Genomic DNA, 18,883 nt, shown 5'->3' with positions numbered 1-18,883 from the left:
ACACTGAGTGACCAGAATATTTTAGACTTATTATTATTATGGTTATTATTAATATAATTATTATTATAATTATTATTATTGGTTCCAGAATTTTCCAAATTCTTTTATTCTTGATGATTCATATAACGCATTCCTAACACTAGATCACTTACATCATTGTGTGATTGCTAACGGAAGGATATATCAAATATCTCATCTAACACTGTGTATTTTTCTTCTGTTATCGACACCTGTTTTCCATTTCCACTGATTACATATGAACATATAAATTACTTGTGCTAAATTTCGTGTTTATTTTGTTTGCTTTCTGTAGAGCACTCTGTAATTTAAAGAGAGTTATCTCCCCTATTTGTTGTTATTGTTGTTGTAACAGCGTTCACTCTAATTGAGTTGAGCCGGTGTTTTCCCAGATATGCACTACATCTTAAATCATAGCGGTCCATTCATGGCGGTCCTGAGCAAGGGCACACAAGATAGCTAAACACTTGTGATTCGATTCCACCGTTGAAGATAGTCTACCTGAGAGTGCAATCAATTTCTTTTTGATGGTTGTTGTCGACCAACATGCTTACATCACTCAGACAGAGTGACAGAAAGGATTACAATGTGAATTAGCTCTCCCTCCAACCTACAAAGTCGCATGTCTAAATCAGGGTTTCCCAGAGTGGGTTCCATGAAGCCCTGGGGCTCAGTAAGTGAGGCTGAGGGGCTCCGGAAGCCCTTTCTTAAAGCGGACCAAATGCTTTATATGGAATAATTAAATGACTGCAGACATTTAATTATTGATCTTTTTTTATTGGGAAAAGATATGATACATAACTATAGGTGTTAAGAGTTTCAGGATGGTTCATGAAAAAGTAAATAAAAAATAAATTAGCAAAAAAATGCAACAATTTTTGATTAATCAAAAACAAAAAAATGGTTGTAAACTCCAAAATATAGTAAAATCACGAACAGGAACAACTAATGAACAAGTATAAGTTAAAGTTTGATATTAATGTTTTTTATGGAAAACTTTTGCCCTGCTCAGGGGTTCCATGGTTTCCTGAAGTTTGGGAAATCCTGGTCTTAATCATCAAAGACATCGTTGCAACATGACAAACAGCAGAGACTTATGGTTGAGATGTTGACAGAAAACAGTAGGGTTGCAGTCAACTTGCAAGATGTGGCAGATAGTCATTGTCAAAGATTTTCAGTTTCTAACAATCAGCTGCTCTCATTGGTCACATTTCACAGCCATCAAATCTGTTGTAAATGCTATATTACCTAACTAGCAAGGAGACCTGATGTTGCCCAGCAATGAATGTGGATCAACAAATCTTACACTCTCCCATGTTTTATTGTCATCGAAATCGGTAAGATCACCCGTTTTTTCAACCCTCCCTGCAGTTACTTAGTCCACAATACATTGTAGTCTACATTGCACTGTAGAGAACCTACTGTGGATTTTATAAAATTATTTTTATATAGTAGCTTGAATTAAAGTTTAAAATTCAAAAATCAAATATCAGGCTTCAATTGTGCTCTAAACAGAAACATTCATTTCAAATGCGCCTCTATCATATCAAACAACTTACTGCTAATTTTATATGCTGGGCCTTTCTGCTTGTGCGGTGATAATGGCTTGAATTAAAGTTTAAAATGTAAAAGTCAAGTATCATGGTTAAATTGTGCTCTAAACAGAAGCATTCATTTCAAATGCGCCTCTGTCATATTAAAGAACCTACTGTTGATTTTATATGCAGGACCTTTCTGCTTGTGCGGTAATAAAACTTCTCAAATGCACTTGTGATGTTAGGCTGCATAAGGTGTTAACTTTGGTCAAAATCGCCTGTACCTTTTTTCATCAGATTTTTCCGATTATCGATACTTATCGAGGGTGATCTGATACAAAACCTAAAAACACTGCCAGGCATATAAAGTACATTTGTGTGAAATTTGAAAAAAAAAAAAAAAAAAAAAAAAAAAAAATCGGCCCAGCTGTTTTTTAGTCGATAGGAAACAAACTCATATAGACACACACAAAGTTCCTTCCAGATAATAGTAGAGATTATACACACACACACACACACACACACACACACACTAAAAATACTATCAAACAATACATGTCCATTAAGATTTCTTACAAAACGCAAAAGTGAACTTTCTTAAATGCCAAACACCTATGGCCAATGCAGTATGCAATACAAAAAAAAAACAAAAAAAAAACAGATTTTCTCAACCAATCAAAATTACAAAAATAAATTAAATCTACAATCGGTGGCAATAAGTGAATGATATGAGGTGCCTTCAATAAGTTACCAGACTTTTTTGTACAGGCATTTAAAATTGTCATAGACTCTTGAAAATCTAGTATGTTATTGCTATACATTTTAGGAGCTGACTGACCAATTTTTAAGATTTCAGGTTCAAATGAACAGCTACAGCAGGAATTGGAATACATCCTACTAAAGCTTGATTGTCAAACTGGTGAATTTCAAAAGTGCAATCTGGACTCGAGGACACTTTCGAAGAATGATATGCAATAAAATTCTGTTTTATACTTGGAAAAATGCTACAGAAACATATGGAATGCTTCAGACTGCTCTTGGACCATCTTGTATCAATCGAGTATCAGTTTTTGAGTGGCATAAAGAGATTCAAGGAAGGCAGAGAGTTTGTGAGGGATGATGAGAAGTGTGGAAGGAGTAAGGAAGTCAGAACACCAGAGTTGATTGGCCAAATAAAGAATTTCATGGATAAGGGCTGTCGTGTGTCTATAGAGACAATAAGTGCATAGTTTGATGTCAGTGTGGGAACTGTACACACAATTATTCGCAAGGAACTGGAGATGCAGAAAATTTGTGTGAAGTTTGTCCTAAGGGTAACTCCATCCTCATCACAGACTAATCGACCAAGATGAGCATCAAGACAGTTCCTCATCTTCTCTATAGTCCAGAACTTTCTCCCCGTGATTTTTGGTTAATCCCTAAGGTCAAGGAAAACTTTAGAGGCAGTCATTATGAGACAATTGAGATGAAAGAGGCGGTGACGAGAGTCATCGAGATGCTCACACAAGAGGACTTCATTGGGCCTTCTAGAAGTTGTTGGAATTGTATAAGTGCATTGTGTTTCGGATGAGATTACGTGGAAGAGGACGAGTTTTATGCATGTACTGTCAAGAAAAGTATCCATACGAAAAAAAATGTCTGAAAACTTATTTGAGGCATCTTGTCTATTACACCCACATACACACACAAACACACACACACATCTTATACATTAAAAATACTATCAAACAATAGATGTCCATCATGTGATATTTTAGAAGCCACAAAAATGAACTTTCTTAAATGCCAAACACCTATGGTAAATATGGTATGTAATACAAAAAAAACAAAAAAAAAAACAAAGATTTTCAATTTTCAACCAATCAGAATTACAGAAATAAATCTACAATCGGTCACAATAAGAGAATGATAGTGACTTAAAGCAATTTATACATTTCTGACTAAATTATGTTGTTTGTTAACAAGTAACATAATTGTAATTCCAATACATCTTTTTTAAGATATCTGAATATGACAATCCAACGGGGGGGGGGGGGTCTTTAAGCAGTCATAGTATTTATTTACTTCTCCAGGAGATTAGACACATAATCAGGTCTGACCTACAAGAAATGCTTCACCAATCCTGTCAGCATTCCCCGGTAAGTTGCAATATTTTTGATGTAATGAAAAGGGTATGATTTAAGAAAATTGTAAGGTTCTACTCATAGAGATTGGGGATAGGAACCGACCAATCAAATGGAGCTCTACTAGTAAGAAATCAGAATCCCTCAATAAAACATACTGGATATTTTAGAATTCTTACACATAATTATTCGTGTCAACATGAAAAGGAATCTTACTCTTTGTCCGCAAATTTTTACAGTCCAAGACTTATACAGATTAACTCCCCATCAAAAACCATTTTTCATCGCAGGACTTATACAGGTTAGCTACCTATCAGAAACTTTTTAAAATTAAACAATTCAAAATTAGCAATAAACTAATCCCTTCTTAAAACAATGGTAAAACCTAAGAAAGTGGACATCTTAGGACTAAACAGAACTATACTACAGCATTAACAATAACCAACAAAAAACAAAAAAAAAAATGGGTAAAAAATCAAATATACAACAAAAAAATGCTTTTAAATAAATTAGAACACAAAAAATATATTCAGGTAGGTAGAAGAGTAGCTTATCTTGCCATTGATAACATTTATTTGTTGTATATTTGTTTCTTTCAACTCTGTTTTGGGGCCATTGTTAAAAATACATGCAATTTTTTTTTTCATGTAAGAAAATTGACAACAAACTAAGATTTTTGTCGGTTAACATACGATAGAATTGCAATTCCAAGACATTCAGATGAGGGATGCAATATCAGTTTTGATTTATGCCGGATAAATTTTGACAAAGATACTTTTCCAAGTCTTCAGGATTTTATGAAATAACATGTTTCAGGCTCCATGTCTTATTGCCAAACACGATGGCAGGTTGAAAAGTCTTTGCCCCAAATCTTGAAGAGAATGTGTCTAAGTAAATTGATGCGAATTCTTAACAAGACAGGGGGGGGGGGGTCCAGCTCCCCCAAATTTTAGTAGAGTAGAAAGCCTACGTTTAGTTTACTTTCGACAACTCCAATAACTCTTGCTTTCTTCATTATGTCCTTTAGTTTTTACATTCCATGATCAAAGTTTTTGACACAGAAGGAAGACTTCTAGGTTAGAATCTATCTAATGCTTGTCGTTGACTAGTTTTTAGTCGCATGCAAGCGACTCTATAAGTCACTCCGTCGGTCCGTAACACTTTTGTGCTTGGACTTTTTGGTTAAGATCAAAGGTCTGTTGTTAATAGATGCTGTTCTTAGCTTTTTAAGCTTTTCTTGGCCGTTTAGCCAAGATCAAAGTGTAGTATTGTTGATTTTCACTGTATTTTTAACATGAATAAAGGATTTAATATCTCAAAGTGTAGTATCTGTTCTTACTACATGCTTTACTTATGTTTGTAACTTTGTGATATAAAGTGGGGGATCACTTTTCTGTATTAATTTAATATAAAATGATCACCCACTTTACAACCAGTCAGTTTCAAAGCTATTCAAGTCATTCTCCAGATCATTCAAGTTGTTTTTGAAGGATTCCAGTTATTTTTTAAGCATTCAATTCATCCTTAAGTTCATTAAAGTCATTCTAAGTCATTTACTTTTTATTTATTTAAGTCATTTCAGCCCATTTTTCGGTCATTTTAGTTTGTCTTTAAGAATTTCATATCAATTCTACATTCACGCATTCATTCATTACACGAGAGCACGCGACTAATGGCTATCGGCCTTGTTGACCCTGAAGTAGTATTTTTATTTTTTAGATTCTTACATCAAGTAGCTTCATACCTTGCCTGGAGTAATTTTACTAAAAAAAAAAAAAAAAAAAGAAGAAAGCTTTGCTCACTCTCCCATGCAAAATAGCAAAAGAGAGACTTAGATCCCTAACACTTCTGATTTGCAACAACTTTGGCATAATGATCGCACCATTAACCAACGACATAATTGCAATTTAAAGACTTTGTGGAGTCTATGAGAGATGTAATATCAGTTTGGATTAATACTGAGTAAATTTTGACAAAGATACTTTACTAAATCTTCAGGATATTATGAAATAAGATGTTTCAGCTTCTATATCTTACAATCATACGATGGCGGGTTGAAAAGACTTGAAGAAAATGTATCTAGATGTAATCTGATGCCAATCCTTAACAAGAGGAGGAGGGATCTCGCTCCCCAAATTTTAGTAGAGTTGAAAGCAGACTTTGCATCTACTTTCGGCAGCCTCTTAACTTTTGCTTCCTTTATTTTGTCCTTTAGTCCTCACATTCCATGAGCAATGTTTCTGAAAAAATAGCAAAGGCTTGCTCTTTTTTTAAGTCAGAATCCATCTAACACTTATTGTTGACTAGTTTTTTTACCTTGAAGTAGTGTTTTTTTTTGTTTTTTGTTTTTTTTAGATCCTTACATCAAGTAGCTTCATGCCTTGTCTGGAGTGATTTCAATAAAAAAAAATTTTTTCATTAGCTTTGCTCACTCTCACATGCAAAATAGTAGAGACTTAAACCTCAAACACTTCTGATTTACAACAACTTTGGCGTAATGATCGCATCATGTTCAGGTAAACGTGCAGCTGTAAATTGGAGGGGAAAAATCCCTTCAACTCTGCTCATGGTCAGGTCATGTATGCCATACATGTTTGGTGAGATTTTGGATGCTTTACGTGCTCAGCATCTCTGGTGGTTTGGCCACGAGCAGCATGCCATCTCTTACAGAGACTCCATAACATCCCTGAATATCCAAGGCATTAGGGGGCATAATAGACAATTAATTACCTGGTTTAAGTGCATAAGAAATAGGTGATATTACTGCATTCAATATGACTATTGTCAACCATTTCGATTGAATGGCAGAGAGTGCAGGTATGAGATGTTGTCTGGTGTTGGTTAGATAGGAGTTTGGACCAACACCAAATATCGAACGAAGAATGTGTTGCTCTGATTTACAGCATATCAACTATTCATAAAATCACGATACAAATCAGTTTGACTCGTTTTGTTCAGTTCTAGTAGGTTCACCTTCCCAGGCTTTACCTCCTCTGAGTATTGTCAATTATTAATTGTATACAATTAGTTGTTATTTTGTCCATAGCTGAGGGAGGGGGAGGATTGGGGATTCATACCTTTCCTAAAACGATATCGGTGCGTAATTTAATACAGTAAATCCAAACTTATATTATTTGAACTTGACATTGTCCATTCCAAAGTCCGTGACTATATCGATTAGGATCACATCCACCCCAATCATCTGGTACCCATTAATAGACGTACTAAGCGACTTAACAGTGAATAGACTTTGACACATCATAACACCTAGTGTGAAACGAAAATTGATTGACTGCTTAAATTCTGGCCAAAGTGACCAGTGATCCCTTGTTGACCTTAATCCATTGCAGCAAAGCCAGGAATGCAATTCGACCTTCATTTGCGCAATTACAAAACACAAAAAAGAAAAATGAAAAAAATAATTTTTTTTTTAAATCAGACTTTTAATATAGTTATGGGTTGTCGAAATAACATCATTTTTCTCTGCCTCATCTGGAACTTGCATCCATTGTTTGGTTGTTTTGTTTTATGGCATATCAACCCTTTTCAAGTTATTTAATGCCAAATTCCGTCATTTTGGTAAATGTTTTTCTGCTTTAAGATCTTTCTATCTTCAAATATTTATTTATGGTGTTTGGTTTGGTTTGGTTGTTTTTGGAGATAAAATTGTTTTTTGGAATTTGCCAAACATGATTCAGTTTATCAAAGTGAAAAGAAACACCAATAATAAATAACATTAATGTTTGGTGCATTTTAGGTCAGAAAACTAATATCTTCAGACAGACTAATCTGGTAGCATTCGGGGAAACTCGTTCAGACTAATAATACTAAACCAACAATGACAATAGGGCTAAAGTAAAGAATATAAATATCAGAAGGGAGACAGTTAACGAATACATTTGTTGGTTAGAATTTGATTTTCAATCGATGATCTAAAAATGGGGAGATTAATTAAGTTTAAAATGTATAATGTTGATCGCAGTTATCTCCCATGCCATTTGTCAAACATACAAGATCTAGAGTTCCAGTATTGAATGGATAATGTTGATCAAAGCCATTGCGAATAAAGAATGAAATTTAAAAGACTATTTACAAACATATTTCAATTACATTTCTCTCTCAACATTATGTGCTTTTTCTCAGCAGACTATTATTGAATGGTCACTAATGTATCAGATTATCCAGAAAATACAATATTCTTCAGAGAAAACTGGTTCAATCCACCTAGGGTTAATGTCACTTCAGTTTAGTTCATGCAGCTCTGACGGAAATCCGAGAAGAGTCAGCATCAAGATCTGTTGCCCTCTGATTGTGTCTGCATCTGTAATAAGCACAAGCATGTCCAGCTCGGAACTTTAAACACATGAAGACAACCGTCACTTTTGCACATGGGCAATCCTCATTTGTTTGTGCATTCTGCGTCAAACCTTCCTCAACTTTGTTTGTAGCTGTTGAGTCTTGTTGCTTTTTTTGTATCAAGAATGAACCTGAAATCTTGCAAGTTCAATGAATAGCTATGTACAAGGAGGAGGCCTTCATACAGACCAGACAATCCTGAGGCACGATCTTTGTGAACTCTGTGCAGAAGTGTTATTTGCTCAACAATAATAATAGTAATAATAATATTAACAATAATAATAGTAATAATAATAACAATAATAATAATAATATTAACAATAATAATAGTAATAATAATATTAATAATAATAATAGTAATAATAATATTAACAATAATAATAATAATAATATTAATAATAATATTAACAACAATATTAATAATATTAACAACAATAATAATAATAATATTAACAACAATAATAGTAATAATAATATTAACAATAATAATAGTAATAATAATATTAACAATAATAATAGTAATAATAATATTAACAATAATAATAATAATAATATTAACAACAATAATAGTAATAATAATATTAACAATAATAATAATAATAATATTAACAACAATAATAATAATAATATTAACAACAATAATAATATTAACAATAGTAAACAATAATAATAATAATCAGCAACAGCAGCAGAAGAAGCAAAGGAGAAAAAATAACAATGGAAGAATACATATATGGCAGTGTCACCGGTGTTTGATTATTATTAGAATAGGCTAGTATCGAAGAAAGCTGTAGAAACAGAAAAGTTATTAAGCTTTGTTTATACTTCTCTTTGACACACGTATATATCCTGGCTAACACTGAATATCTTTGTTATATATATATATATATATATATAATTTGAGGTTACTATTTTTCAAAGGTAACCAGTGAAATATAACAAGGTTAATACAAGAGTGCTCAATATGGAAGTAGAGCAAGTTACACTTTCAATTTGTCTTTACATAAGCAGTAATTTGTTGCCTGATGAGGTCTCTAGTTACTAAATACTAGAAGTCCGAAACATGCTCATCACTAGCAACAAATTACTGCAAATTGAAAGTGTGTGTATATATATATATATATATATATATATATATATATATATTTCTGTGGAAATATACTTTATTTCCTTATAATATATACCATTCCTTATTTAACAAGCTCAACGTAATTACAGAGCAATATAGTGAATGAATGACAAAAGTCTATATTCCAAAGTTCATGATGTTGACCATCTTACATTTTATTCCTTTAATTCAGTTGACATTTACAATTCTTGGCAGTATCTGTTTTGTAGCACAAAATAAATCAATTATTATATCAATCAGTGAATCTATTATGCCCTTAACTCATCAGAAGAAATAGCAACAATCAATCTGTCAAAAAGAAATAAAGCGTGATTTCACATGATTAAAATCCGAAAATTGGAAGAGAAGCTGTAAATACCTTATAATATGTTTACGTCACGCCATTTTGAATTGCTATATAATTTTATCAAATTTAAGTAAACAAAATCACCATAGGTCTCTAGGATCGTTGTCGCCTGACAATGTCTTTTTAGATTGTAACAGTAGATTTATTGTAGTGACTTCTAATAATTTTGTTTACCTAAATTGAATAAAATAATATCCTGTTCTTTTCATTGTGCACTATCGTTGAAATTCAATGGTTTTTACTTTTGAATATTTTTAACTTGGAAAATATATACAGGGTGAGCCAAAACTAGGTAGGCAGCAAAAAAATCGGAATCAAAATCGAAAAACTTGGAACTTTGCGGGTATATACATAAACCTATTCAAGATGCTGTTCACCTACTTTTGACACCCTATAATATATATATATATATATATATATATGATTGTTGAGCTGGATTAAATCCGACGTTAAAAAAAAAAAAAAATTCGTAATTTCACTTAATTTTATTTTTATTTTACTTATTTACTGTATTTTATCATTATCTATTTTTAGACTCCATTTTATCACCTCCTATTCTTATTTTTAGATACCATCTTTTAAGTTACTGCGCTATTTTATCCCAATTCAATTATTTCTAATTTAAAAAAAAAAAAAAAAAAAAAAAAAAAAGATTCTTTCGTAATCTCGTGTCATTTTATTTATTTAATCTATCACCGCTATATTTCCAAACGCAATTTTTAATCTCTACGATATTTTATCTTTTAGACGTAATCCACTACACTAGTTTACTCTAATTAGTTCTTCTCTCATAAAATGTATATACATGTATATATGACATCTAATTTACATAAGGAAAACACGCTGCTCTCCCCCATCATTATATATAGCCCCAATCCTCCAACTCTCTCGTCAATGACCATCCCTCTTGAAGAAGCCCGCATAAATCGGGCGAAACGTTGAGTATCCAGGTCCTTCCACCTCCATTTTATTTCATATATATATATATTAAAATTGATATAATTCTCCCTAACAACATCAATAATTTCATCGATTTATTTTGTTCCTGATAAATCCCACGCTAGACGCCGCATCCCCATTATGTTACCTAGCATCTTCTCTACTCTTCTGATGAGAAGCATTAGGCTTCGAAATGCCTTGGCATAAAGAGTCCCTTGTATCCCCCAACTAAATGTTTGTATACTTTTATTAAATAAATGAACCATTCTATATTCACCAATATATAGTTTTTGTGACTTTATTTTCCACTTCTATATATATAATTTTTAAAATACAATATAATATATCATTTTTAAAATATAATTATCCAATAAAAGAATCGTTTTGGCATCGCAAAATAGGCACCAAATCGGAATCAGGAATTAGAAGATTTGGGGATCTCGGAATTGGAAAAATTGGTGCCTATTTTGCGATGCCAAAACGATTCTTTTAATTGTCTCTTTTATTTGATTTTGTTTCAGTTAAAATCTTCCACTGCTGGTAATAATGATAAAATAATAAATATTTATTGATTTTAAATTACCAGTTAAAAGCTAAATTCGATAGATCATCCTCCACAAGTGTATTTTGACGTTTAGGAAAAATCTCTGCATATTTAACACATGTTTTTACGAGAATTGGGGAAAATAACAATCTTATAGTTAAATAATTAGAGATTCATAAAGAATCAGAATCGAGATCGATGATTGTATCGAAACCGAGAATTTAGCATGGAATCGGTAATTGTATCGGACTCGGGGAAAAATATTGGAATCGTCCCATCACTAATATATATATATATATATATATATATATATATATATATATATATAATTGTATGGTTATGATTTCTTAGATGTTAATCGAATGAAATTTAGGTGTTTATAAAATAGTGCTCAATAACAAGTAGAGCTGTGTTATTGTATAATTTTCTTTATTTATATAAACATTATTGATTACATATGTGCATACATGTTTCAGCTGTGATTTATTCAGAAACCAGCGTCATCAGACGACTAGTCGAAACTAGCGACCTAAAATATTATGAGAATATATATTTTATGTATCAATTTTCAGTATTTACTTCAGTGCTCAATACGTGAATAGAGCTAGGTAGTAAGCTACGAAAATACATGGCAATTAAGCTACACAGAATCTTTCGTGTTTTATCCTTGTATAATAATTAAAAAATTGGTAACTATGCGTGTAGGGGGAGGGGGGGTATTATATCTTTGCTACAAAACCACAAGTGGTGTTCATTAACGGACACCTACCTGTGCTTTTGAAATTTAAAAAAAAAAAAAAAAAGCCTTTTTTTTAAGTAAATTAATCGAGATTTTGTGTGCCTATGTGTTTCTCGTCTTTACGTGACTTAACGTTTATTGAAATCAAAAATAGAATAAAGGGATATCTAAGATGGATTTTTGGCGCACGTATGGAAGCGGTATTCCCCTCTGTAATTTTTTTTTTTATTTTCGTCTTTTTTTCATTTTTTTTTTTTTTGCCCAGCAGATTATTATCGAATGGTCACTACCATCTACCAGATTATAAAAAAAATTTTGATCAATTTTTACGACGTGCCCCAGCGTATTATAAGCACCCCAACCTACCCATGTTAAGAACGGCTTTCAGAATAAATACCCTCCCAACCTCCCCATGTTAAGAACAGGTTTCGATATTGGGGGAGGGGATTATTCCGAAAGCCGTTCTTAACATGGAGATGTTCGGGTGTTTATAATAACAGAGGGGCAGTGGGGCACTAGTGGGGCACGTCGTAAAAATTGACCAAAGTTTTTTTTTTTAATTTCGCGAATTTAGCCTTTTAAAAACTGTTAGGCTTTCAAAACATGTTAAGACAAGGCTAAATTCGCGAAATTCAACTGAAAAAATGTCGATGCTTCCAAATTAGGGGGTCGATTTACAAGAACGTTGTATTAGCAACGCGGAGCAGTGGAGCACTGGAGCACTGGAGCAGTGGAGCACCCCGTTAAAATGTTAAATATGGAATTCTTTTGGTGTTGTTGTTGTTGTTGTATTTTTTGGATAATCTGGTAGATTAGTAACCATTTGTGGTGAAAGTGCACTAGGGGACCAACCACCCGAAGACTTACCTTTAAGTTGATTACGCGGAGGTTGAAAATAAGAATTGCCTGGCGGACGTTGTCGAGAGTGCCCCCTGCCCCCCTCCCCCGTAAATTCCACAATGGTCACTTTTTTTTTTTTTTTTTTTTTTTTTTAACTTTTTCCTGTTAATATCATCGATTACAGACTTAAGTTTCAGATTATAAAAAAAATTGAAAAACAATTTTTTTTTCACTTTTTGTGTGGGGGTTCAGTTTTCAATTCTAACGTTGTACTAAATTGAACACGAACTTTGTGACCACGATGAATAGATAGATAGATAGATAGATAGATAGATAGATGCATACATAGATGATAGAGGGAGGGGTAGATACATAGATGAGAGTGGGAGAAGGAGAGAGGGGGTGTAAAGAAATCTTCCTTTTTTTTAACCCCTCCGTTCTAACCTCTACCTTCCAGTCACATCAGAGAGAGTTGCCATTTTTTCATCGCGGTCACAAAGTTCGTGTTCAATTTAATACAACGTTAGGTACTTGTACAGTTTAATCAAAACATCAAAAAAATGAAAATATCGAAAAAAGGTTATATTGTACGTATTCGTTTCATCAAGTAGTTTTTATTTTACAGCGAAAAAAACAAAAAAACAATTTATTATGATACCGAGCAAAAGGTTCGATTTTTAGGAAGAAAAGCTAGTATTAAAGATGGGGAGGGAGTGTCGGCGCTTTAACTGGAGTTATCTCCCCGTGGCGTGTTCAACAAATTTCATAATGGCTGACTTCAACACGCTCTCATAAAAACGTGTTTTTCTGAAAAATTACTTGATCAAATTAAATTAAATTTTTTCCGAGATCTTCAGTCCAAACGTATACGTACAATATAACCTTTTTTCGATATTTTCATGTTTAAATGTCTTGATTAAACTGTACAAGTACCATAATCTGAAATTTAAGTCTGTAATCGATGGTATTAACAGGAAAAAATTTTTTTTAAAAAGTGAAAATTGTGGAATTTAGAAGAGGGGGCACTCTCGACAACGTCCGTCAAATGCCTTTCAGAATAAACACCCCCAACTTTCCCACGTTAAGAACGGCTTTTGAAATAACCACCCCTAACCTCCCCATGTTAAGAACGGCTTTCGAAATAAACACCCTTTGGAGGTTGGACAACCAGTGCAAGTGCACATTGATCCCCCCCTCCCCATTCGATAATAATCCATTAAAAAAAAAATGAAAAGACGAAAATAAAAATAAAAATTAGAGGCGGGGGGGGGACAGTTTCCATACGTGCGCCGGATTTTTTAAAACGCTATTTTAAAAAAAATGTAAATATAACTATACTTGGAATTTTTTTTTTTTTTTTTTTTTTACTTCTCTAAGAAATATATCTAAAAAAAAAAGGGGGGGGCTACACTTTGGGTAAATACTGTTAGTTATTTATAAATTTACAAATGTAAAACTTAAAAAAAAAAAAAAAAAGTAAAACACCTGTGCAGTGTGCACTGTGCAGTTTACGGGTCGTGCTGAAATAATAACGTCATTAATTAGAAAAAACATTCTTAATATAGGGAGGAGAGGGGGTTGTTAACTATTCTGGACTTTCATTTAACAATTTAATAAACAAAAGGTATAGTAAAACTAACTTGAAAATCCATATTTAACAGTAATAGCATGGTCTACACATGCACCATTAACAATCCTAATAATAATGTTTTAAGTATTTCAGAAATAAAAATGAAAGTAAAAAATCTCCCGGACAACGCCGGGTAAGGGCAGAGCTATGTTAGGTGAAATTGGTAGACACTATATATATATATTTTACCGTCACTGGATTATTTATCTTCCACCAGACTGTCCATTCATGCGTAATCACCTTTTTCTTTACCATATTCCCTCTGCTTAACTTTTTTTGTTTTCAAGTAAGATCTTTGACTTACTTGTTGTTTCATCAAATACTTTTGCATGCAAAATCCGATCCCGCATTTTGCTAATTCCTACCCTCTGATGAGAAGGAAAGTATTTCTTCGAAACTCCGCGGATTAAGGACTATCCACTTATCTAGTGTTTCCTTTTCAGATTAAATATGTTTTTAACTCATTTCAAAGTGTTTTTTAACATATTTTATTAACTGTTTGCTCCGATTATAAGCTCTATTTCCTATTTGGTTTCATCGAGCTTTTACATCTGGCTGAGATAATTTTATAAATATTAATTCTTTAATATTTATAATATACTTTAATTTTACCATCTTGGATCATTTTGGTAAATTTAATTGCAATTTTTATTTTAAATATATATATAATATATATATATATATATATATATTAATAAAAAATACTTTTTATTAATAATAAATAAATAACAAGTTTAACTCACCAATAACAAAAAAAGAGGCAGTTGCTACCAAGATAAGTTGTAAGGTGTCCATGTTGTTGTCGATTGAGAAGAAATGAAGATCCGTTATTATTGTTGTTATCAAAGAACATGTGAAGAATGATATCGCCAGACAGTTTGGGATTTTTTTAAGATGATGTCAAAATTTCAGATTAAAAAAAATTAAAATCTGTATTGTTTTTTTGTTTTTGTTTTACCCATTAGAAAAAAAAATACGGGCGAAAAAGACAGAAAACAATGCCCGATTTAACTGCTCACGTAGCCAAAAAAAGATGCGACGACCACCAGCCTCCGCTGAAGTAGAGTATAATTTCTACGGAGGCCTATTGGTGACATTATTGTTTCTACCTCTGCAACTGGAAAATTACATAGCGAAGCTTCGCGATACAGACCGTGTTTTTTGCTTTTTTTTTTATGTGTGTGTGTGTGTGCGATTTGTTTTAATACAAAATTGTAGATTATTACAAAAAATTTTTTTTTTCAGAACACAACTGACGTAAAATATTTTTTTTTTAATATTGTTTCTGAACCGCTGAGTCAGTATTTGTTTATTAAATATATAATTTCTTAACTTCGATATGGATGGTCATGTCTGTAGAAGTATTTACGTTAATATAGATGACGTCATGAATGACAACTTTTGAAAAACAAAAAATAAAGCTCATTTCGTGACGTCATTCATATATAAGCGTTCGTTTTTTTGTTTTAGTTTTGTTTTGTTTTTTTTTGTTTTTTATCTAATCTGATTCTCCCGAACCCCTCTCTCTCTTTTTCCTCTTTTCTCTATCATCTCTCTCTCTCTCTCTCTCTCTCTCTCTCTCTCTCTCTCTCTCTCTCTCTCTAGTTCTTCTCTCTCTTTCTGTTCCTCTCTCATACTTTTTCTCTGTCTTAATATCTTTATTCTTTATTCGTTTCAAGCTATACATTGCAATCGAAGCGTAAGGGGCTGCTACTATGATGGGGCAAGATTTATAAGAGGAGGCGCAGTAGTTGAACAGCAAGATTTTATACGTCACCCCCTCCTTTTTTCATTGGCCATCTAACACATTCCAGTGCAAAGAAAGTGTGCATTGTGACAAGCAAGTGAAATAATGAACGTCCACAGAGTTTAGTAGTCTGTTAGACCACCCCGGCGTCTAGACGGGTTACAAGTCATTTATTTTATTTAGTTTTATTTTTTTTAACTAAGGAAGTCGCAGTGCAGACTGCAGTGAGTGAGTGGCAGTGCACTAGTGCACTGCCAGTGCACTAGTGCAGTTCAGATAAGCACTTATAGCGATAAACAGGAAGAACAACTTTTATATTGTACCTACTTGTCAAGGAATGAACATTTTATATTCCAAAAATCACAAAAATTGATCAAGAATTTTTTTTTTTTTACGAAAAATAAATTTGCCGTTTTTTACTAAGTGACAGACGAGACCATGTTTTACTAGGGAACATAATAAGCGGAGGTAATCAGTGATTGTTTTCACAGTTTCCACATGCATTAGGGTTGTCTGTCCTTGTCTACTGATTCGTTGGGTGTTTTTTTTTTTGTTTTGTTTTTTTTTTTTTTTTTTGGTAAAAATTGCGGTGAATCCTCTGTTTTACGGTTGTTGTTGTAAAAATGGAACGGAAATTTAAACTTCGTTCCGTTTTAATATATTTTTTTTTATTGTGTACTCCCCCCCCCCCCAAAAAAAAAACGAAAGTAATCAAAAGAATAACATTCAACAATCGTACTTTATATATATATATAATATATATATATATATATATATATATATATATATATAATATATATATATATATATATATATATATATATATATAAAATTTTATTAACCAAAACAAATTTAATTTTTAAACGAAAAAAGTCAATTTGGTATACCTTTTTTGGTATTTTATTGTTTATTTATTTATTTATTTATTTATTTTTTTTTTTTTTTTACAAAAGTCCTACTATCCAACTCCAACTCCAACTCACCGTTCCCACTGGAAATGTCAACTTTTTCGAGTATACTTATAACGAATAAACACTCCAACCTCCCCATGTTAAAAACGGCTTTCGAAATAGACACTTCCAACCTCCTCATGTTAAGAACGGCTTTCGGAATAGACCCCCCCCAACCCTGTCAGCATACCCGAAAATCTATAAAAGTTGATGTCGAATGTGAATGATGAGTTAAATGTAAAAACGTACCGAATTTAAAATAGAACGAAATTTAAATTCCCGTTCCATTTTTTACAATAACCGTAAAACAGAGCATTATCCGCAAGTTTTACCGTTTTTTTTTTTGTTTTTTTTTTTCATCCTCCTCGAAATAGTAAAATTTGATTTTCTTGAATAAAATAAAACTACTTGATCAAATTACATGTGTAAGTGAACTGTGATCATACAGACGAATCCACTAGTGCTGAACAGTCAAAGGGAGATAACTTAATCAAAATTATTTTCGCGGCGTCAGTTTTAAGGATACCACTTCACTGACATTAAACAAATAGATTAGTATTCATAGTGAGGCGCATGTAAATACTATGCCGACTAACATGTATTCTTTGTTAGTTAATAAAACCTATACCAACCAGCCTCTTCTCCCTCTTCAAATATCTACACAGAATTTTGAACTGAACTGTTTAAGCTACATGGGCAGATTGTTCTCATCCTGTCAGCCATGACTGAGTAGAAGTGTTAAGTAATTATTAAGTTATTCTTAGTTATTATCGCCTGTAGTAAAAGAATGAACTTTCAACCTTCACAAGTGATTGTTAATCAACACTAGTGTTGGAATGATTAATTGGAATTAGGAATCAGAAAAATCAGAACTTTCGGGGGTATCGGGCCTATTTTCCGATGCCAAAAACAATTCTTTTAATTATCTATTTAATTTGATTTTGTTTGAAATAAAAATCTTCCGCTATTAGTAGTAATAATAAAATAATAAATCTTTATTGATTTTAAACTACCGATGAAGCTAAAATCTATAGACTATACCTCGCATATGTCTTTTTACGCTCGAGAAAATATATGCACATGTAATATGTATTTTTATAGTAATCAGAAAAAATAATAACTTTATAGTTAAATATTTAGAGATTTATAAAAAGAAATCAGAATTGGTAATTGTATTGGAATCAGGTAAATATTAGAATCATCCTTTCACTAATCAACACCTTTATCCATTGTGCTGTTTATGTCATGTATTCGTATGAAAATAAAAATTAAGGTGAAAACAGTAGTCTGAATAATCTAAATAATTCAAATTATCAATCCTTATCTCAAAATTTATTAGAGAAAGCCATCCCGATTTCTAAATTCATGACACTGGATTATTTTATGTTGAACATACAAACCGTTTTGTCCACAGTCAGAATTCTTACCCAGTATGTTATCAGCACAGGCTACAGAGTAAATGAAATCTTAATGACCTATAGGCATCATCGACCGCCTAGAGTGTACCATTCTTTTGTGAAGAGCTTCACATCATCTTTAGGTGATTATTTAAAAATGTTTTATACAGGATGTCCAAAAAGTCATGGAAGGGTTTGGAAATTGAATAGATTCTTTATTTTTGATGATATCTTTGTGTAATTTTAACATTGAAATTGAATAGATTCTTTATTTTTGATGATATCTTTGTGTAATTTTAACATTGAAATTGAATAGATTCTTTATTTTTGATGATATCTTTGTGTAATTTTAACACAATCTGACTAAGACATTGGGAATTGCAAAATTCAAACATCTGTATGTATAAAAAATAATGTCTTTTAAATGTTGCCCATTTTCAGCTTTGCATATTTGTGCACTTTCCAAAAAATTATTCATGACAGATTGCAAAATCTCTGGATTGCGATTTAACTCCCTTGTTTCATTCCTGATGTTTTCCTTCAATTCTTGCAGGATTTGGGTTTTTTTAACATAGTCTCTTTCTTTAAGA

General features: G+C 32.3%; 1 protein-coding gene across 1 annotated transcript in view; it reads right to left on the bottom strand.

The window, feature by feature from the left end:
• LOC145252601 (uncharacterized) overlaps nucleotides 1-15,580 on the bottom strand; it is an 89,287-nt gene extending 73,707 nt beyond the window's left edge. Inside the window, exon 1 of the mRNA XM_080112294.1 lies at nucleotides 14,943-15,580. Within this exon, the coding sequence (XP_079968420.1) occupies nucleotides 14,943-14,994 (52 nt within the window). The 5' untranslated portion in view covers nucleotides 14,995-15,580. The remainder of the gene's footprint in view (nucleotides 1-14,942) is intronic.
• Nucleotides 15,581-18,883: the final 3,303 nt, after the last annotated feature.

The sequence above is a fragment of the Euprymna scolopes genome, chromosome 29 (assembly GCF_053919585.1).
Source record: "Euprymna scolopes isolate OS-2025 chromosome 29, ASM5391958v1, whole genome shotgun sequence".
NCBI lineage: Eukaryota > Metazoa > Mollusca > Cephalopoda > Sepiida > Sepiolidae > Euprymna > Euprymna scolopes.
The sequence above is the reverse complement of the archived record's forward strand: the minus strand, read 5'-3'. Positions and strand labels throughout refer to the sequence as shown.